Source organism: Anser anser (genome assembly GCF_964211835.1).
Source record: "Anser anser genome assembly, chromosome: 8".
In the NCBI taxonomy this organism is placed as follows: domain Eukaryota; kingdom Metazoa; phylum Chordata; class Aves; order Anseriformes; family Anatidae; genus Anser; species Anser anser.
In genome coordinates, this window is record NC_139728.1 from 8,054,828 (window position 1) to 8,078,011 (window position 23,184).

At 37.3% G+C, this 23,184-nt stretch overlaps 1 protein-coding gene across 1 annotated transcript; it reads left to right on the plus strand.

The window, feature by feature from the left end:
- Positions 1-46: 46 nt before the first annotated feature.
- On the plus strand, positions 47-18,996 carry UCHL5 (ubiquitin C-terminal hydrolase L5). The gene is made up of 11 exons (XM_083847304.1): positions 47-273; positions 724-787; positions 2,731-2,836; positions 11,392-11,517; positions 11,602-11,663; positions 11,760-11,890; positions 13,717-13,780; positions 14,874-14,976; positions 15,401-15,514; positions 15,862-15,960; positions 18,377-18,996. The coding sequence occupies exons 1-11, from the start codon at positions 192-194 to the stop codon at positions 18,419-18,421; spliced, it is 996 nt and encodes a 331-aa protein (XP_083703430.1). The 5' UTR covers positions 47-191; the 3' UTR covers positions 18,422-18,996.
- Positions 18,997-23,184: the final 4,188 nt, after the last annotated feature.

Below are 23,184 nucleotides of genomic sequence, written 5' to 3' on the forward strand. Positions count from 1 at the left end.
GGGGCCGCCCCCAGTGCCCGGATGGAGGCGGGAGCTCCGCCGGCCCCGGCCCGGCCCGGCCCCGCCCCGGAGATGGGCTGCGGGGGCTGCCGGGAAGGGAGCGCCGCGCCTCGGCCTTGCCGCGGAGCCGGTGCCGGTGGTGGCGGCCCTCGCGCGCTCCCTCCTTCCCCTCAGGGCTCGGAGCCGCCGCCATGTCGGGAGGCAGCAGCGCCGGGGAGTGGTGCCTCATGGAGAGCGACCCCGGCGTCTTCACCGAGCTCATCAAGGGCTTCGGTGAGGGAGCGGCGGCGGGCGGGAAGGGGGCGCGGGGCTGCGCACCGGGGCGGCCTCTGAGGGGGGCGAGCCCCGGCCCCTCAGCGCTCGGAGCCTCCCGGCGGAGGAGCAGAGGGCGGGGGGGAGGTGGGCAGCCCGCGGGGGGCTGCCTCCGCTCCTCGGAGGTGAAATTTTGCTCTGACGCGCCTTTAATAGCTCTAGCAGCTCTAGCAGCGCAGGGGTTGTGTGGTAGAATCGGCACGTGAGTCTGTGGGGATTTTGGTGATAGGAGCAAAATGATTTTGCCCATTAATTTATAATCCCTGTCACATCTCGTTTCTTTTTTTCCTCACAAAGTCTAGGCACACTTCGCTTGTGTTTCTGTTTAACTAATAGATTAATCTTCCCTTTTTTATTGGTTACGCCCCTTTTAAATGCAGCACTTGAGAAAACCTCTCTTTCCTTATTCAGGTTGTAGAGGAGCACAAGTTGAAGAAATATGGAGCTTGGAGCCAGAAAATTTTGAAAAACTGAAGTAAGGAACTTTCTTTTCTAACATGCATTTTTTTTAGTTTACACTCCTGTGAAGTCTCCAAAAGAAATGTACTAAACTCAGGAAGGTGGCTTTTTTTTTTTCCTAATTTCCCCAGAAGTTAATTAGGATCTTGATTTATAGAATCATTAAGGTTGGAAAAGACCTCCAAGATCATCTGGTCCTACAGTCCGCCTACCATCAGTATTCCCACTAAGCCATGTCCCTAAGCACCATGTCCAACCTTTCCTTAAACCTCCCCAGGGGCAGTGACGCCACCACCTCCCTGGGCAACCCGTCCCAGTGCCTGACTGCTCTTTCTGAGAAGAAATGTCTCCTCATTTCCAACCTGAACCTCCCCTGGTGCAACTTGAGGCCATTCCCTCTAGTCCTAATTTAATCAAGTACTTGGTAATTAAACGACCTTTTATTAATGCCTTGGTATGTAAGTTAGCTTTTCTGTTTATGGGAAGAGATGATAATAGCAACTAGAACGTGAAAAACTGCTGATGACTTTGTCATTGGCTTGAATTACATCCTTTCACAAATTGCTTAACTTTTGGTCATTGTTTTTTTAAAACTTATCTCCCTTCTTCCCTGTGTAACATGGCATTTTATCTGCTGTCTTAAATAAATTAATTTACTGTAGCTAGGCACTTGTGTAACCCATCTTTCCCGCAGAACTGTTTGTGAAGGCAAATAGTCGTGTCATAACTGACGATGACTGATATCATAGGGAACAGTGCTGTCCTCATTAGGCAGCAGTAATTCTCTTGCCATTCTCTCCATTATGCGTTAAGTGTTAACCTATGTTTGCAAGCAAGATTTTAAGAGAAAAAATCATCCGGCCTAGGCCACGTTCTACTGCTGTGCCGTTAAGCTACACTTGTATGTTTATTTTTTCCAGAGAGGTAGCAATCAGTATGGAAGGTACAATTTTAGATTCTTTTTGCCTCACAGAAGGTATTTCGCAAGTGGCACCTGAATGGCAGAAATATTACTTCAGAAGTGGATTATTTGCTGCCTGAGCCATAGTTCATTTGGTGCTCCATTGGAATGTTACCTGTTTTGTCCATAAAGTAACAGCATTGCTTGTTTTTACTGTCAGTTGTATATCTTCGCAGTCTTGAGTCCTCACCAGCTTCCTTCCTTCCCATCTACAGATACAACATCATAACTTGAAGATGTTTAAAAAATAATGATACATTAACATGTAGCATTTTTCAAATTCCCGCAACAGACCTACTGTTAATGCTGTCGGAAGTTAAGAAGAGTTTGTTATGCAGCACAGTAGCATGTTCACATTTTTGCAAATAAACCTTTTGTGGCAGCTTTGTGGAGATAACCTTAATTTCAAACTGATACAATGAATAAGTTTTTGCTTTAATGTAGCTGTGAGTACTGAATACAGTGCCGCATGCAGGAAAAGCTATTTCAGTGCAAGACAAGCAGTCTGAATAGCAAGACATGGTTTTAGTAGGGGAGAAAAGCATCTTCTTGGAACGATACCTCAAAGCGTGAAGTTTCATAAGAGCTGTCCTATTCTTTGAATATTTTATTTAAGCCTAAAAGGAATATCAAAACTTTAGTTCCAGCTCACATATACGATTGGTAAATAGCTATCAAAATATTTCCCAATCACTAACAAATTCAAAAGGACGTTGTGCAACTATTATAGTGACCAGAAAAACTGGTCCTGACTTAGGAAAACTACTAAATGCCAATTCAGATTGGAATTGTTTAGCATATGTGGAAAGAAGTCTGAAGTATGTTCTGCCTAATTAAAAGACCATGTCCAAAATTTCCAGTGTGAGCTCCTAGTGTTCAGAAAGAAATAATTAACAGAATTACTGTAGCAGCATACGGTTAAATTATAGTATGTGTTTCTGGCTTTGATTCATTTCCTCAATACAGTTGTTTTTATTCCTATCAATTTTATTTTTTAGGCCAGTACACGGGCTCATTTTCCTATTCAAGTGGCAGCCTGGAGAGGAACCAGCAGGTTCTGTTGTTCAGGATTCCAGACTGGATACAATATTTTTTGCTAAACAGGTACGGCAAGTTCAGTATTTTTGTTAGATGTGTCACGAAACAGAGCTTTTAATACTGAAAGGTAAACTAGCATTTTGTTAAAATGTACACAGAAATTAACGTTTTGCAAGGTGGAATAAATTCCAGCAAGTCCTGTGAGACAAGAAACAGTGTATAAGATGATTAGCAAAGCGAATCTGATTGATCTGTCAAGGCAGACAAAAATATCATCAGGTATAGGAAAGTAAAGCTCATGTAGGAGGAGAGGGCTGACAAAATAAATAAGAGCATAAGAGCAAGCAACTCTTCTGTACCATAAAGAATTATTTAGTTTTTGACAGAAGGAGCAAGGCTTGTTTTGTAGTTAGCTTTTTTTATTGATGTGTTGGTTGGTTTTGGTTTGTTTGTGTTTGTTGTTTTTGAAACCACTTTCAACAAATCATAGGAAAAAATGTTTATTTCACTCCATTTCTTGTCTCTTGTGTTTATCAAATACTCTGCAGTCAGGTCAGTATGTTTCCAGGGCTAGTGCTTTTCTTTAAGACTTTATAGACCATTTTGGTCTGTAAATTTTAAGTTTGAAGTATTTAAATCAGAAAGTTGAAATTGAGTTGATTGTTTTTGCCTATGTAATCCATTGCATTTTATTAAGTACAGCGTAGTACTGAAATTCTGTGTTACCTTTGACAGGCTGCTGTGTGCATTGAGGTATTGTTTACAAACAAAAAAATCGAGAGAAAGTGACCAGAATGAAAGCAGAAGTGTTTAATATTTTTTTTAAAACTTTTTTCAAGACATAATTGAAGCTGTTCAAACAAGAATGATAGCACTACGTGTTTTAAACACAAAGCATGCATATCAAAGGGCAAATCATTAGGCTTTCAGAGAAGCCTCGCACACTCATGTTTTTTTCTACAAATGCAGAAGTGCTTTCTACGTAAATTTCAGGATATAAAGAATTGTCTGTGCGCTCCTAGCTAAAAACAGAAATGTGGAAAGCAATGGAACCAGAAGGTATATTTATGGCTCACCTGACTACTCTGTATATGTGCTTCTGTTATGCAGATAATAGTCTTTAATTAGTTTCTCTTATAATCCTTTTACCTTACTGTTTCATGCTGTTGTGGCTGACTTTATTCCTTGGGCTATTTCAATACTATTTCTTAATTCTTCCCCTGCTGCAGCTCTTGAATCCTGCCAAACAGTGTCCCATCGTTCTTGGATACAGTGATCAGCAGTAGTTGACCTTTGTCTTTACAGCTTGATTGGCATCATAGGCACCATTTTAGGTTATTCTTTCTACGTAATCAAACCTATTGTTAGTGATCGATAGGCTGTGGCTATGGAGTAGCCTTGTTGCAAAGAACCTCAGAGAAAATCCTTGATACAACTGTCAAAGGGTAGCTACTTGGCAGGAGGAAGCAACTCAGATGTGAATGCAGAAAGGTTGGTTTGGTTTTGTTTTTTTGTTTGTTTTTTTTTTTTCAGATGAACACAAATTTATCCTCATGCAAGAGATTTCGTCTCTCATTTCCTATGAGTAGGCAGCAGCTCAAAAGTTTGAAAGCATTTATTTGCTCAACTTTATCTGCTTCCCCCCCTGTATTTTCCTTTTTGGAATGTGACAACTGTTTAAGAGCAAGTGGCTAAGAAGAGCTTTGAGCTTTAACTTGGCTTTGCAGAATGTACATCAGAAAACTTAGATAATGCTAGATTTGCAAACAAAAATACGAAAAAAATTCCAGGCTAACAGTGAAAAAGCTTTCTTTCTTTTGTAGCATTCATTGAAGCATTCATATTTTGCTTTTTAAAATTAAATCCCAACATGTTAAACTTCTTGTTGTGGAGGTGAAGGACCTTTCTAATCTTCCTTCCTCCTTCACCTGCAGTTCTTCAAGGTGGGTGTGCTGGTCTGACTCATTAATTTAAGTGTGGAAAGCAGTTTCCAGAAGTGTTCCCTATTTTAAAATAATAGTTCCTAGTTATTTCACTGGATGACATTGAATGTATAGTTCAAAAGTAACTTTAAAAGAGATTAAAATTATAATCTGTTTGTAATGTTTTAGTTTGATCTGTTTGTTGAGTATGCTGGCTTGGCAAAATCAAAACATTTCTTACAGATGTAGCTTATGTTTCACGTCAGATCAGTTGTGCATGGATTGAGGTATTGTGACTGAATGTCTAGTGAAATAGCTGCAAAGAAATGAAACTTAAAAGTCGAGAGATCAATGAAAGAAGTTGGTTTCAGTATTTTGGCAGGAATGTGTAGCACCTGTTTAGTTCTGGTAGCTTTAATGAAGGCTGACTTCCTCTAAGGCAAGAGTTTTAACTCGATGAGCTGTGTTTTGAGGATTAATAGTGTTTTCTCAGCAAGTGGCTGATCTCAATATTTGCTGCTGATTAGAATATGGAAGTCTTGGTCCTCCCATCCTGCCTCCTTTTGGCTGCATGGTTCTGGTCTTCTCTTGCGATGGCTCAGGTGCTCGTTGAACTTCCATGAGCCGGTGCAGATCGTTAGCAAGCAGTTTTCTGTAGGTTTCCTGTGCTTATTTTTCTGGGTTAGTCTACTGCCACGTTGTGAGATGTATTTGTTTAGTCTCACAATGAGAGTTTGTACAGACCAAAGCTGGTAAACGGTGAGTGGGAACAAGAGCTTCTCGTACGGTAGAGGTGATGTTACTGTATTTCTTGAAACCAGTGTCTGTGAATCTTGCTGAGTCACCTGGGAGCAGAAGGGAAGACAAACATTGCTATTAAAGATTTCTGTTGTAAAATAGCAACTTCTCCCAGCTATCATGCAGCAGGGTTCGCGTCCCTCTTAGTTTATTTTCCCCTTACATGTTTAAGGCCAATCATATGGTGGCTTTGAGGAGGGTAGGGGCATTATCTTTAAAGAATCTTTTTATTATTTTTAGCATCTCAAAAAAAAAATGTGATCAATAAGGTAACTATATGTTCGTTTATAGGATGTAAGCCCAGGACAAATAGATTTCTTTTTTGGGTTAGCAAGATTTGTATGACTTTTAAGATTACCAGTCTGTTCTAATGTGACGCTGGGGCAACAGAGATCTCATTAAGTTCATTGATTGCCTTTCTTTCCCATTTCGATACACTTTCTTCTTTTAAATGTTATCATCTAAAGAGATTGGGTATAATACATCTTACTGCAGAGAAGTTCTAAAATGAAATTCCAAATCCTCTATGAGCAAGACTAAGTTGTTAATATGCAACAACAATTCAGTATTGGAAAGAAATGATATTAATAGTGTAGCTCCATTTCTGTTCAATATTAATCGAATATTATATGTTGAAATTTATTTAATTTGGGGAGAAACTTTAGATATTAGAGGCTACAACTCCTATACCCTGTCCAGCAAAACAACTTTCAAATTGTGATAGGAAACCTGATTTTTATAAGAAGCTTTTGCATGCTTGTATTTTGCTCCTACCCACTTTCATGATGATATTGAAGCTGAATTTTAAATGGCAATTTGATCTTGTTCAAGGTTAAATCATGAGTATGCTGGGGAGGGGGGAGGAGTTGAATTTTAAAGTCTGTCAAATCTGCATGCATATTAAAGGCTTTTTTTTTATATTGGTCAGTTTTATGTGCACTCATCTTAAATTTGGCCTCCCTGTTATGCCTAGGTATGATTTGGCCCTCTTTTTGGGGCCACAGAACTCTGGATGAATTACCCTTTGAGCTAGGATACCTAGGCACAATGAGGTGAGTTAAGGATACAATTTCAGCCTTAACTCTGAATTTCCTGATTTCTGTGTTGTTTCAGTAGGCCCTTGCCATTATTTTTACATGCAGCGGTTACGTGATTGTACCACTCAATGCATTCAGCTGTCTTCAGCACCGTTTTGAATAGCTGTGTTCTGTGCTGACCGCTGTGGAAGTGGAAGCATCTTTTGACAGAAAAGAAAGCCGTAGCTGTAGACTTGCATACTTTTTTATTATTATTTTAATAACCCTTTCAGATTTTATTACTGAAGTATTGATATAATGCATTTATTTTGTGCCATGTATTTATTTTGTGTTGCATTGTGATGATAGAATGTTATAATTGTGATAATAAAACAATAACATCATTAATCAGGAAAAAAGTCTATATCTTCAGAAGCAAAATCTTGCTAATGATACTGTAATAAAAAAACTTGGGTTTGTAGGTATCTTTGTGCCACTAATTAGAGCACATTAAATAATTATTATTTTTTAATTTCAAATACTTCAGCTGATTTCAAGCTTAATTTTTTTTGACATTTTCAGGCTTGGTAACATTAAAATTGACCAGATACCCATGCTAAAGCAAAACGTGGGATAACAGATAACATCATAAGAAATTAAATGAACTTGGATACACACCAGATGAAAATCAGAAAGAGATTTTTAGTAATGGAATATAATGATAGGGAGACTATACTTTTATACCAAAGGATGACTTAAGTAAGTTAGTTAGCAGTTATAAACATTAATAAGTTTCAAAACGTGGTCCTAATGCTAAATTTTTGTCATCGGGCTTTGTAAAGCCAACTGTTTTATAATTCTTTGATGCTTAGCATGTAAACCCTTGCGATTTGCTGGTTGTGTTAGTAGTTACAGAATCACAGAATCACAGAATCAAAGGGGTTGGAAGGGACCTTGAAAGATCATCGGGTCCACCCCCCCTGCCAAAGCAGGCTCCTTAGAGCAGGCTGCCCAGGTAGGCATCCAGACGGGCCTTGAATATCTCCAGAGAGGGAGACCCCACAATCTCCCTGGGCAGCCTGCTCCAGTGCTCTGTCACCCTCACCGTGAAGAAGTTCTTTCGCATGCTGGTGCGGAACTTCCTGTGCTCTATCTTTTGGCCATTGCCCCTTGTCCTATCCCCACAAACCTCTGAGAAGAGATAGGCCAAATCCCTCTGTCTCCCACACCTCAGGTATTTATACACATTGTTAAGATCCCCTCTCAGTCTTCTCTTCTCCAGGCTGAACAGACCCAGGTCTCGCAGCCTTTCCTCATAGGGAAGATGCTCCAGGCCCCGTATCATCTTTGTGGCCCTCCACTGGACTCTTTCCAGGAGTTCCCTGTCTTTTTTGTACCAGGAAAAAAAACCACCGTACCCTGTTACCCTGGGTACGTAGCCTACCCTGTTATGGCACAGGGCTCTTCAGAGATTTTGTTTGGAAAACAGAATAGATAATCCATCGGATGGAGGATGTAATTTGAGGACTCAAAGTACTACAACCTTAAGCTGACCCAGAAACTTGAGCTGGATTCTTAGGGAAAGGTGTCTGCTTATGGAGTTGTGAACCTTAATGGGAGAGCGTGACAAAATAGCCTTGTCAAGTAGCTCCTTGCCATGGTTTGTTTTAAGCTAAGCGTCACTTGGCAATGCAGCAGTTTTCTCAGGGGGGTTGAGTCTGGCTTCTGCATCTTACTAGTGCATATGTACTGGTGGTTGGTTTGTGTTTGTTCGTTTTTCTTTTCCTTTTCAAATATTATTAAATGGAACTTGTAGCTTCCAACAGCAAAATCTTTCAAATACGGATGTCTGCTTTAAGTCAGAATCCTTGAATGCTGATCAAATCAATGTTCAAATGCTCCAGGACTTACTGGACAGAAATATACAGCAAGTTTGGGGATTTCTGGACAAATGCAGAAAATCCTCCATAATTTCTTCAATTCAAAATATTATGCTGAAAAGATTTGTTCTAGGACAACCTGTGTGTACTGTCATGCTGTCTGAATGTAGAAAATGGTTTCGGTCAACACTGAGACACCTTAAGTAACGGAGATACGTCAGAAGTTGGTTGGGGTAGATGGACATCCTGACCATTTCTCTCTAAAAGGACGTAATAGCTTGCATGTACAGCGTTGTTGGACTGGCTGCATGCGGTGATAGGATGCTGAGCTGCGTAACAAGTAAGCCTTGCACTCGTCTACCTTTGGTACCACGGTCACCTCCTTGGTCAGTGTACTTAGCCCTGCCTGTGGGCTGCTGCTAGCTGGGCACCTCCTCCTTCCACCAGGTACTTCTCCCTTGTCGTCTGACTCCAGCACCACGCTGTCCTTTTACATCGATCACCTGCCCTTCCCTCTGTTGCTCTGCTGGAGCACTCTCTTCTTACTGCTTTTTCCTTCCTTTTCCCTCACGTATTCTGGAGTATTTCTAGTTTTGTAACTTGTTTCCATTTCATTAGCACTGGTCTAAGATCTGCATTTGTTCTGTATTGTTTTCTAGGAGTAAGACGAGATAGTTTAAGATGGTTCTTGTACACTTTAGCAGACTACTTCCACACTGCAGTTGGCATACAAAAATGTCCAATATTTGCCTTTCAGTGTAAGACCACAAATCCATGCTGAGTTTCATTTTTTTTCCTTGTATTTTTGCTGTTAGTTCAAGCTCCTGTGTCCAGCTGGTCCAGCTTCTGTGCTGATCTGCCTCTAGACTCAAAATGTCTCTCTTACTTTCCCTTCCCTTTCTGAATTCACTGTTGGGTTAGCAGTCTGCCAGAGCAACTCATCATTTCATCTTGATTTTTCAGTGAGAATTATCATCACATGGTGTGCTCTCTGCCGTTAATATCCTGTATGAGTTATTCTGCAGCTGAAGTTTGCTCGAGAGTACCTTCATTTTAATAGCACGCGCTTCGCTGCAGGGGTCTCTGCTGTCCTCCCTGCCTTCTTGCTGTGTCAGCTGAGTTTCTGCAATGTTTGTACGACTGCTTCAGGCTGGCTCGCTGTAATCCACTTCGGAATCCACTCCTGCTTTCAAACTAGTTCTCTTACAACAGTGTCTGATACCACTCTGTAGTCACATGGCAGAGAATCTATTGTTCTTGGTTCCCTTTGTGTTACAGTTCATTGATTTCAAATTATTTCATTCTATAAGTCTGTGTTATTCATTTTTTCTGCTGCTGTTTGTTGTTTCACTACCCTCAACCGATCTTCTTTCCATGTTCTTTCTTTCCTAACTGTGAAATGTAGCCTTTAGCTTGCATACCTGCAATCTATTTAAGTTGTTTCAGGTGCTATAATCTGTTCTGCGTGTGTAGCTGACTCCCTTGGTTATAATTTAAGACAACCAGATTGCATTTTTCTTAAACTAAGAAGTGTTTTGGTATTACTTTATGATCTGCACTATAAAGACTGGACTAAATCTGAGCTAAGAATGTCATGAAGTACAAAAAAATAAATGTCTGATACGGCATGTAGTATTAACACAATTGGATTTCATAAAAGATCGAGAGAAACAAGTGATGTCTCTGAGGCAATTTCTGGAGCAGGAATGGCAATGCAAAGGGCAGTGATGATCGACAGAATTTAAATAAAGAGAATTAAAGAAAAGCAAACATGGCCAGATTTTTCTGTCAACTTTTTTTGACAGCTGTTTGCATTCAATGAGGAGAATTTGATGGTTTTGATTGTGAAAAAAGTTGTTGTGGTTGGGGGGAGTTGAGGGTTCATTCTTCCCCCCCACACCCCTTATTTCTTGTTGGAAGTGGTTTCATATTCAGTCCCGAAATAATTTTCATTTTTTCTACAAAAGCAACATTCTTTCTTAGTCCTAAGGTTTAAGTAGCATTTTCAATTGAAAAATAGTCTCACAGGTTGAAAATACATTATTTTTCCCAGTCTGTAGCTCACTGAGGAAAAAACTGCTGATAAGAAGTCTTTCTGGTATTATGGTCTCATTTATGTTCTTTAAATGCTGTATATATATTAGTGTGGATATGATTTAAAAACCATTAAAGGCACGACTGTAATGTGAAGGGGTTTGTTTATATTTCTAAAAACTGAATATTTAGCACAAGTCTAAGGAACAGTCACACAATAGTAACTTAAATGTTATGTTGAAAAGGATAGGCACATTGGGAAGTAAGAAACAAGTGAAAAAATTATATTTTCATATGGTATTTATATTTCATATGGTATTCAGCAAAAAGTCTATGGGAAAAAATATTTATATCTTGGAACACCTCTAAATTTATTACTTTATCCCTAGGATGTTTGATATGTTTTGTCCAGCATAACCTTTTAAGAAAAAAATTCCAGGTCTGGTTATGTGCTTTATTGCCCAAATGAATATTCTTTGAGTGCTTCTAATCCTGTTAGGAATACTGATTATTTGAACTATTTGAATGACATCCTCTTTGGGAGGATGACTCTCTTGTTTTTTGACATTAGATTTAATATAGTTTGGGCAGCTTGCCATGTGCAGTGTTTTACTGGTCATTCCACTAAAATCAGAGGGTTCCTGTTTTTTGTTGTTTCCTTGTTTGTTGTTTTGTCCTTTATTAATGGACAAAAAGGGAGGTAGTCAGTAGAATGACATAGTTTCTAACAGGTGTGAAACACTAGTTTAATCAATGACTAATATACAACAGTCATTCAGTGTTCATTTCGTTGGTCTTCTACAGCAAAGTTGTTCCTGTGGCTACTCAGCTAGATTTGCTGTCTTGTGTGAGAGCGAAGCAGTAACGTGAATCAGTGAGGGCAGTGTGTGTAACCAAACATGTTACCGAATTTAAACTATATTTTTGTCACCAGTACTGAGCCAATTCTCAACGCTTGTACTTTTTTGTAGGTAATAAATAATGCTTGTGCTACTCAAGCCATAGTGAGTGTGCTATTAAATTGCACTCATCAAGATATCCATCTAGGAGAGACTTTGTCAGAATTTAAAGAATTTTCACAAAGTTTTGATGCTGCGGTAAGTGCCTACTATTTTCTGTATTTTAAGTATCAGTGTTGTTTATATGTTGGCTTACAATTTAACTTTTTTATTTAATTTCAGATGAAAGGTTTGGCACTAAGCAACTCAGAAGTGATTCGGCAAGTTCACAACAGTTTTGCCAGGTAGCAAGTGTTTACATGTTTTCCAGCTAGGCAGAATTCAGGCAAATTCTTTTTAATCTCAGATCTTTTTTTTTTTTTCTTACATTTCCTTTGTAGACAACAGATGTTTGAATTTGATGCAAAGTCTTCAGCAAAAGAAGAAGATGCATTTCACTTTGTAAGCTATGTTCCTGTTAATGGACGGCTATATGAACTAGATGGATTAAGGGAAGGACCAATTGATTTAGGTAGTGTTTCATCTTTTCTGAACATCCTTCATTTTAACAATAACTTGGTGGAACAATTTGGTTGTATATATGTTTTAGGATCAAATGAAGTTCTTTATTAAAAATATATAGATTTTCTTAATATACAACCCAGTCACATACTTCTTTGCAGTAATTCATATTTTTTTAGTTTTGTTAATCTGAAAATCCATTTTTCTTCCTGCTTCCACTAGGTTTGTTTATCTCTCCTTTCATCCAGTAATCAAATGAAAAGCTTATGCAATCCTGTGGGCTTCTAATACCTTAATAGTTTTGTTGCAAATTGAGAAGCACCAATAGTATACTGGTGGATATTTGCTCTTCTTATGCGAGGAAATAAGTTGTTTTCAGCTTTGTCTCAAAAAAAAAAAAATGGTAAAACCATGTAATGCTTTTTGTTTTCCTTACTATTAGTGTGTTGTTCCCCTTTGTCCTAGTGTTATCTTTTGTTTGTGGTATTGTCACCCAAGACAATTCCCATGACATGTTTTGAAAGCTATTTTTCTACAGGTTAATTATAACATATCTCTTTATTTTATCATTTATTTTTGCGGAAGTACAGCTGACCCCATGTACTTGTACATTATGCAGCTGACATTTACACCTTGCCCTCTTTCTCCATAGGTAGCAAATATTTTCCAAAATATATCAGAGAGAATAGCTGCTCAAAGCTTATTTTTATTCTCTGCTAGAGTTCCTGTTTCATGTCTTGTAACCTTCCTTAACTTGTGGTACGTGTAACATCTTGTATCTTGAAAAGTTACAGTCCTATCATGTTTCTGCAGTTTCTTTTGACTCTGGTATAATCCAGAGTGTTCCAAACTCTGTTTCCAACATCTTTTCTCAATGTGCTTGACGATTTTATTTATTTTTAGGCTGAGTAATGGCTTTCTGCTAAATCTCACCTTCAGTCTGGCTGCTGACTACAACCAGCACATCTATCAATAGCATAACTGTTATGGTCACAGATCATACAAGCTTTTTCATTTATTGTACGGTCCTGAAATTGCTAGAAAGACATTATCAATTTATGAAATTACCTTTAGTTAGTCTAAAGAGAATCTTGAGAATCGTTAGTTGGTTCCAAGACAAACAGGAGACTAAGTTATTGTATATCCTTTTTTTTCTGTTTGACTTTTTACATAGTATTCCGTAAGCAGTGTTAACTCTTTATTTCACCTAAATAGAATGGCTATGACTACCATCACTTTTTTTTTCCCTTTTTCTGTCCTCTTTCACATCCTTTAGAACAATTAGTCACGTTTGTAGGCCTAATGAAGCAAAACTTTTATTGGAAAATAATTATTTATGACAGGGAATAAGAAAATCAATAGTCTCTTTGACTTCCTTATCTCTTACATTTTTATACAATATAAATACTTATTAAACGTATGATATGCTGTGCTCTTCCTCTGAAGAGTCCATCCTTTTTTTTATAGACTTCCAATCAGTTAAAAAACTCTGGCCTTTATTGTGCAGTTACACTGGTTTGTGTTCTTATTGAAATTAGAATTTTCTTCTATTTTTTATCATCACAGTAAATGTTAGATGCTTTTGCCATTAAAACTGAGGGTTTTTTTCTATTGTTTTGGGAAGTTATCTAAATATAGCTATTCAAAAAAGTGTAATCCACTTCCCCAAAAGATCATGTGATCAGTTTGAGACTGCAGTTGCCTAGGAAGATTCTTGCCTAGGAAGAACTTTTACATATTCTATCTGAAGCTGGTGCATAATCCAGAATTATACAACTTCTGAATTTGCAATAAGCTTTGAAGAAGTCATTTTTATTTTTTTTATTTTTTTTCTAGGTGCGTGCAATCAAGATGACTGGATAAGTGCTGTACGGCCTGTCATAGAGAAACGTATACAAAAGTAAATGATCATGATGCTTTTAAAATACAGCTCCTTATATATGTTTAAAAAAATATATCCTTATTCTTGATTTCCTTCAATTAAAGGCTTTCAACTGAATTTCTAAGGAATGAAGCTTGTGCATCATATTATGCGCATATCACAGCGTGACTTCAGAACCTATTGCCCAACATGAGCCAAATGTGATGAATAGATAAGTCTCAAATACGCTGTGTTCCAGTATGATTAATCAAAGTAGGTATCTGTGTAGTGAAGAGAGATGCTGCTAGTACTCTGAAAAAATGAGAGCAAGTTTAACTGTTAGACAGCTATGGGTCTTCACAAGTGAAAAACTCAGTGCCATTACCATGGATTAAGTTTGGGTGTGCACTTTTAATTCAAAATACCAGATAATAAATATATTCATACATCTGGTATTTATAAAAAACACGCTTTCCTTATGTATGTTGGTTATTTTGGAAATTTAAGCTAGAAAAAGGTACTATAGAAGTTTTCCAGCTTCTTAGCTGTGACCACAGGTTACAGCCCTAAACATGTTAAAATTGATTTTATGTTGGTTTTAGGAAATAATTTTGAAAATCTTTTACTTGGAGACTTTTATTTGGTAAGCAAAATATGACTGCCACACCCCATTTGGAGAATTTAAACTCCGAAAGGACTGTTAATCTAACTGTTGAATGTACTTTTCACATCGTATGAGGTTGTTACTGTCTAAAAAGTAACAGTAAGGAAGAAATAAACTATTGCATGCAGCAGTCTTGTACAAATTTTGTTGTCAGCCAAATCATTTTTTTCCTGGTGCTTTGTTTTTTTGAACACAGTTTCAAATAATATTTTTTTTTTTGACCACAGGCAGGAACAGTAGTATCTTGGAAGAGCAGGTTATTAGGAGTTACAGTTTGGATAGTGCTAATCTGAGGTCTGATTTTATTTCATGGCAGGATCGGATCTGTAGCACAACTTCAATTAATAGAACTCTTTATGTTCCCTCCCCAACCCTCCAAAATTGTGTTCCCTTATAATGGAAGGAAATCCTGGAGGAGGCTTTTTTATTTGAGACTAATTTTGATTTTTTTTTTTGTTCTTTATTTAGATACAGTGAAGGCGAGATAAGGTTTAATTTGATGGCTATTGTGTCTGACAGAAAGATGATATATGAACAGAGAATTGCAGAATTACAGCGGCAACTTGCAGAGGTAAGTCATGGTATTTAAGGTAGTGGAGTAGTTCTTTGGTGACAGTTCTGTCTTTATTATTCACCTCCTTTTCAAGTAATAAATTTTTACTTGAAAATCTTTTTCAAGTAAAAGGATTACTATACCTGTCCAATGCTGTGCTGGAGATACCTGGGTGATACCCAGGGATCACCTAAGTGAGCTAATTTGAGCACTCAGTACAGGATGGCCACAGAATGTGGCTCTCTGTCCTGGCTAATATGCTGCGGTAACTGAACCTTTATTTTCCTAATAAAAAAAAATAATACACTTAAAATTAACTGCAGAAATTCCTTGAATATTACCAGAACTGTAAGCAAAACTGAATCTTTCTGTAATAGAAATACTCAAAAGGCAAGACTTTTTTTTGCACTAACTTTGTTTAACACTTTCTGTTTTGTGGAAGGAGGAGCCTATGGATACAGATCAAAGTAGTAACATGTTAAGTTCTATACAGTCAGAAGTTGCAAAATACCAGATGTTAATTGAAGAAGAAAACCAAAAATTAAAAAGATATAAGGTATGTAGCCTTTGCTTTTTGATTAAAGTATGGAAAAAATGCAAGAGAAAGCTAGCTGTTAGGTCTATGGGAGGCTGTTGCAATTAATTTGAGGGAATTGGATGGGTATTAGAAAGACACTGTGCTAAATATTTTACATAAATTCACCTGCCAGTCCTGAATTTACATTTTACTTACCAGCTTGCTTCCTTTTAGCATAAGGCTTGCAAGTCAGTTTGCATTCTCTGTAGTTCTGTTTTGTCAATTCTTTGTATATTTCTCACTTTAAAAAGTTATTTTGAGCACAGTGAATTTGCTCATATAACAACCATATAATAATTCTGTTAATGTTTTAAATTCATTTTTAGATTGAAAATATTAGAAGAAAACATAACTACTTACCTTTCATCATGGAATTATTGAAGACTTTAGCAGAACACCAACAGTTAATACCATTAGTAGAAAAAGTGAGTATTTTTTAGTTGAATTTATAAGAAACAAAACAATGTATTGCTGTAATTTTTTATACCTTCTACTTTAAAATGCAGTCAATTGTCTAGGACAGCATAAATGGCATGGGTTCGTTTATTGAAACTGCTACGTTGAAATATATTGCTGGTTTATCTGATAGTCCCTTGTGATTCTCAAGAAGTAGAATTCTAACACAGATTGGAGATTAAACACTTTTATGCAAAAGCATGCTCTATCTCCTCCTTGATAACATAAATGAAATTTTCTGGTGGTGATAGAGGAAGAGGCAATCTAGTATCAGGTAAAGGTCATGTTACAGCACATAAAATCTACAGTACAAGCATGATTTGGGATTTTTCTACTCTGAAAATAAAAAATTCCTTTTAAGGTTGTGATGTGGAACCCCAGCGATGTAGTAGAAGTTCTGCCATGCTACCTTAACATCCCTTTTTGAACCGAAAATAAAAGTATACATGTACAGATACCTATGTACAAGGCTGATTCCTTTTGCCAAGCTGGAGTCTTTAAAGCTGTTCTGGTGATTTATTTAGCTGTCAACGCTAGATGGCAACCTCAGCACAGAACTCTGGTTATTCAGAGGACTTGAAAATTGTTCTCATTTTCTTTGTCCCAGTACCAATTCACTGGCTCATTGCTTTGCCCTTTGTCTAGTATCTAGCTAATAATATAAACCCTGATAGTAAATCAATGTTAAAGCGTGTTTTTTAAAGTGTGTCTGTCACCCTGACAAGGTTATTAAAGTTTGTTTATAGCAATATGGCGATTCAAGTACTTAAATTGTAATGAGATCATTGTACTAGCTTGTATATCTATTGATGTGCAGTAGACAGTATCCCTCATTTTCAACTCCCGTCAAAAAAGATCTGTATATTATTAAATCGAAAAAAAAAAGCTAATTATTATTTAATGAGTATATTCATCTAGCTAAACTTACTTAGAGTATGTTTGTAGAGTAGTACTTTATAACAGTAACTTTAGTCTGGTTTTATGATGTTCTGATATATAGTTGAGGAGGGGGGGAGGAGACAGTGAATGCTCTTAGGAACTATCTGTGTTTTCTTGAAGCCCATAGAATAGAATCAGAATCATTTAGGTTGGAAAAGATCTTTGAGATCATCAAGTCCACCGTTAAGCCATGTCCCCAAGCACCATATCCACAGGTCTCTTAAATACCTCCAGGAACAGCAACTCTACCACCTCCCTGGGCAGCTTGTTCTAAAGCCTAACTACCCTTTCCATGAAGAAATTCTTCCTGATATCCAGTGTAAACCTCCCCCTCATGTAACTTGATGCTGTTGCCTCGCATCCTATCAGTTTTCACCTGAGAAAAGAGATTGACACCTTCCTTGCTGCAGCCTCCCTTCAGGTAGTTACAGAGAGCAATGAGGTCTTACTTAAGCTTCCTTTTCTCCAGACTAAACAGCCGCAGTTCCCTCAGCCACTCCTCATATGTCTTGTTGTCTAGACTCTTCACCAGCTTTGTTGCTCTTCTCTGCACACACTTGAGCAACTCAGTACTCTTCTTGTAGTGAGGGACCCAAAACTCAACACAGTACTCAAGGTGCAGTGGGACAATCATTTCCCTAATCCTGCTGGCCACACTATTTCTGATACAAGCCTGGATGCCTTTGGCATTCTTGGCCACCTGGGCACGCTGTTGAATCACGTTCATCACCACCACCTCCTTGTTTGCCAGGCAACTTTTGAGCCACTTCCCCAAGCCCGTACCGCTACATGAGGTTGTTATGCCCCAAGTGCAGCCGCCAGCATTTAGCCTTGCTGACGCAGCATCATGCAGCTTGATGCGGCCCATTGATCTAGCCTGTCCTGATCCCTCTGCAGAGCGCTCCTACTCTCAAGCCAGATAAACAGTCCCACCCAACTTGATGCTGTCTTGCAGACATCTAGAGGAAATACATTCACTTAGATTACATTTCTTGGAACAAATCTTCCTTTAATTTTGAATTCACCTGTAATATTTTCCAGATATTCTGTATCTGAATATAATTTTTGCCTGAGAAGTAAAATATTTTCATTAGTAAGAGTTATTTGTAAGCTAAAAGAAATGAGTGGAGGTAGGAAAATTCAAAGTTAAATTTTCTGTTTTAAAAAGAAGTGCTCCCACACCCCCAGGAATTATGTAACTTTAAAATTTCTTTTGTATTATATAAACTTATGCCTGTATGTATCCTTACATTCTGTTATACATAAAATAATAGTAGTAGTAAGCCAGCAGTAGGATACCTCTGAAGCATCTGAATATACATTTTGAATGTCTTTTTCCACAACATTCTGTGCTGAAGGTTCAGTAATAGAATGACTAGTCAGTCAAAGCTACAGAAGGTAGATCTATCTCATCAGAGTTTAACGGTATCCCCCTTTGCTTTCTAGGCAAAAGAAAAACAGAATGCCAAGAAAGTTCAGGAGGCCAAGTGAAGATGACTGCAAAATACATACAATTATGTGCTTCTGAAACTATTTTCATGACAACAAATAAAACTTTTCATAAACTTTAAATTTTGTCCAGTGCACGTTTGACAATTGTTACAGTTTGTCTTGTACTGTATGCACGGGTCAAATTTTTTTTTCCTCCTCTTGCATCATGTGCATGTAGGGCTACTAAGTAATGTTTAGGTTCTTTTGGTCAAATGCAGTATTTAAAAGTCTGATTTCTGAAAGCTTGGGAAGTGGGCCTAAAATGCTTAAGGAAAATGTACCCATTTTGTCCCACATAAGTTTATGATGATACAAATGCCAGAATTTACGCATAAGCGTGAGCTTCCTTTGCTCATCCCTACTAACAGTTGTTCTGAGCTCATCCCTACTATCCAGTTGTTCAGTGACATGCCCTGTGTCTTTGTTTTTAAGAAGTCCATGTCTAATTTTTTTACAAAGTTGGAAATTATGAATTTAGCTGTAGAAACATTTGCAAAGACCGATGTATAATCTCAAAAGATCTGCATTGCTTTAGTAGAAAAGATAATAAATATTCCCATTTTTATTTTGGCAAACTTTCTTCCTGTGGTATTTTTATTATCGGATAAGGTAACTAAGGTATGTATTGAAGGTCATCAGTCTTATGACTTTGAGTATATGCGTTGTCATTTTGTCTTAGAAAGAAGGTACAGCATTGTCTCAGGGAGTTAGTGTTCTTGAATATAATATAGTCCTATTATACAGTATGTTGAAGTTGCCTTTAAAACAATGCTTTTTAATTCACCTTGGGAGGTAAGAGAAAATTTAGTCGTATAAGAAAATGTAATTGCATAAGAAAAAGCATGTAGGAAGATTCTTGTTCATAACATTGTACTGGAAGATGCTTGACCTGTCTCCTGTGAACCAAAGGGAGCGGAGCTTGCATAGCCTCCTACTCTCTTAGTGTTACTCAGTGTGAACCATGAAAAGGCAAACCATTCTGGTAAGGATAGTAACAGCCATTGCAACAATACATAATGCTTCAATTACTCAACCATTATTAGTGTATAGCATATATAAATTCATTTAGAAAACTTACAGTTTTCTCCTGGAAGGCTTGGATAAGAAATAAAGAAAAACAAGTAAAAGGACTCAGGTTGTTTGGAAGACATTTAAAACTGGTAAAAGGTGTTGGTTTCACTTTGCCTATAGTTATACTGCATTGAACTGTGAGGTCATTTGATCTTGTAGGCTTGTATGATGAGAATGTACTCTATCCAGAAAACTTCTGGAAAGCAGGATGTGAAACAAATTCTGTTATTTGTTGATGCTTTATATATATTGCATATATTGACAGGATAAAATTTTGACTAAAGAAATAAACTGCACTCTCCTGCTGAAAGGATCCACTTGAGTCATTGCAGTGGCTGGAAGGATAAGATTTGTTTCAAAAAAAAAAAAAAAAAGGATATGAAAGCCATGTCTGTACAAAATTGATCAGGTAAGCCATGATCAGGAAAGCCAGAAGATAGCTCTGTACAAGTGTTCTCTACATTAGTATTTAACTGAGGCAGCATTGCTTAGGAAAAGGGAAAGGCTTTCTTTTTCAGGAGGCATTTCTGAGCTTAAAATTGTACTCTAAACTTCATCTGTTGAAAATGTTTATAGTTTAAGTGATAGCCTGATGTGATAGCTGTACCATGACATTCTCAAAGACTTTTAATAACTTTCTACAACACAATTTCCCTGTTCCATAATAGATGTCAATTTGAAGACACTCCATTCTCCTTTTATTTTCCTCTGTGCATGCTAGGGTGTGTATAAGAGGAAAAGGAATTTTGCTAAAGAAGAAAAAAACAATAGGTTTGTATTGTTGGGTGGTGGTTTTTTTTTGAAAAAACAATTCTAATTGCAACTAAAATGTGAATTAGTGGAACGAAAAAAAAGGTGGATATTGAATAGACAGGGAGAATGGTGAATGTCGAGATCAAATTTGAACAAAACTTGATAGTCCAGTGTGAGTGAAAAATGTGTTGTTTTTTTTTAAATCAGCCAAAAAGGCATTTAGTGTAGAACTAGAGCAACTTAAAGCTAGCGTACTGTGTATTACAGTCTTTCTGTTTTTCTTGATCAAAACCTTAATGATTTTAGACCATTTTCACCAAGTTTGTAAAAGCACTTGTCATAAAGTGGATCTTGGTTTTATAGGTTATGATTTATGTGTGACTTACATTTAGGATGGTATCACATGAATGTAAAGCTGTAAGTGAATTTGATAAATTACCATATTAAAGGTGTTGGGGGGGGGATCAAGATAGAGGTTTGGGTATTATTCTGTCTTACAGTATTAAGACTTATTTTGCTCTTTATAGAATGGTGAAAGGTTTGTGCTCTGATTTATTTCAAGGGCTGTGCATCTTGCTGGAAAAAAAACATATGTTGTGGAGTAGCTGTCAAAACAGAAATTTGGCCATATTGGTAGCAAACAGTAAGTTCAATTTCTGTGAAGAAATCTGCTTTACCGTTGCTTTTTCCTGTCCCCCAAAAGAGGTCAGCGTGTCTCCCACTTAGTAAGAGTCTGTTAACATAAAATCTCACTGTAAAATTTCAGTGTGATCTCACTGCTGTGCTTTGGCTGTCAGTGCTAAATTTAATAATAATGCAGTGTGTTTGTCTTTATTAATAGTCAGGGTTTAGATGTGCTTTAATCCTGTTTACCCCCAATTGAATTTTGGCGAGTGAGGCCAAATAATGCGTAATGATACAACTGCAGCATGAGATCATGTTTGTTAGCTGATTCCTTTCGAAGCCAGTTAATGAAAATTGTAAAAATAACTGAAGCTATAGTTTAAAAATATATTAATATTAAAACAGTAAGTACTGAAAATTATGATCCAGCAACTTAACACTCTGAACACCCATGCGATATCAGCGCTATAGTCTTTCACTGAATAGTAAAGGATATGGCGTTGTCCTGAGATGTCTGGGATATTGCTTTCTACTCCTTATTACCTAAGATGTTCAATTACTTATTTATTTTTAAAGGTAACTGTAATGAGCTGACCAACCAACCAGACTTGAATGGTTCTTTAAAAATCTTGTTGTAGTCACGGCAAGTGCAGTTCATATTTTAAGTTCTTCGAAAGACAAAAGTTTAATAATTCTGCCGTAACCTGATTTTGTCCTTCACAGGGTAACATTTTTATTTTTTTTTGTACGTGAGTTCTAAAATATAAATGGTAAACATATATGCATGTTCAACAGTGTTTTGATTTGGGTGAGTAGCTGCCCAATTTAAGTCATGTGAAAATACAGTAGCACGGGTTTTGGCTAGGAGGGAGAGATGAAGTCAGACATACCACTGCACTCCTTAAGTGTTTGCTTCAGGGGAAAGTATTATCTTTCCTATTGTACTACTTCAAATAAATTTTATTTTGGTCACAGAAGGATAAAATAGAATGGACCTGCACCAGAAGAATTTAAGTTAAATTACCCCTGAGCAGAAGAAAGTTGTTAGAGTAAGGATTAGATCCAGATGGTTGTACTGGGGACACAGTCTCTTGTTCTGTTTAAGGACACAGGGAGATTTAGGAAGATTCATTTATATATAAAGATTCGTGTGTGTGTGTATACTATATATATACACACACACACATAAAGCTAGCCTTTTTATATGTTAAGGATAGATGTTTATGCATTTCTACATCTGTTCATGAAAATGACCTGCTACTACTAGTAGTTCTTCCACTTGAATTGCAATACCTAAAATTAAAAAATAAAATTATTCTTAGCTGGCTCTCTCTTTAAGTAATGCAAATGAGCTTATCTGGCTTTTCTTTAAAGTTCACAGCATCCTTTTAAATAAAAGGCTATTGCAGAGAAAATAATCATGCTATCTGTATGTACACATTGCTATATCAGCTTCTTAAATGTCAGATCAAATAGTAGATGTATTTATTCTCGTGATGCGACGGAGGTAGAAATTGTAGATGTGGAGTCCATGGGTACAGTTATCTGAACGTAATCAAAAACAGAGCTTCTTCGGGAAATGAATGTTTAATGATTTTCATGTCTTAGAAAGACTAAGTATGACTTAAGTCCACTGTAGTGGTAGAGAAATTTTTCTTTATCCCTGGAAAGCCACAGTGGAGAATAATTTCCTCCCCACGCACAAGTAAAAGTATGAAATACTGTATTTGCTTATTCTTACAAACTGTTCCTGTAGGAAGCTATCCTTCTTTCCCTCCCACAGCTTATGCTGCCTGTGTGTGTTACCTTGAGGAGTAATATTGAAGTTCACTGTTCTTGCAGTGTACAATGGATTTACCTTTCACTTTCATGTGCTAAAGCCTTAGATTTGCGAGACTTCTGACCTTCGGTAATTAGTTGGATCTACATTGTTAGCGTACTCTTAAGGGTGAATGAACAGCAGATAAAGTAATGCTTTGTTTAATTTCTTTTAGTTGCAGTGTTCCACAGGTCTCGCCTTTGGACAGTGAGGCTATAAGATTTACATAAATGGAGAAAAATAAGAGAGCCTAATAATCCTGAGTATGCCTTTTAGATATAGTTAGACCTATACACTTGTTATGATATAAATAGACCTGTACACTTGCTATGCTGTTTCTTTGAGTAGCTTTTCAATATAATAAAACCTCATCTTACCACTTTATTTTGCATTTTTCTGCAATATTGAGCATCTTAAAGCATAGGTTTTAATCTGGCAAACATTTAGCATGACCTTTAGCTTTGACTCTTAAAAATCCACTCTTTATTTTTACGTC

Bases quoted from the DNA above. Each gene is read 5' to 3' on its own strand.
- UCHL5 (XM_083847304.1), top strand. From the start codon at position 192: ATGTCGGGAGGCAGCAGCGCCGGGGAGTGGTGCCTCATGGAGAGCGAC. The intron at 11,518-11,601 runs GTAAGTGCCTAC...ATTTAATTTCAG, and splicing joins CACAAAGTTTTGATGCTGCG to ATGAAAGGTTTGGCACTAAG. The intron at 13,781-14,873 runs GTAAATGATCAT...TTCTTTATTTAG, and splicing joins ATAGAGAAACGTATACAAAA to ATACAGTGAAGGCGAGATAA.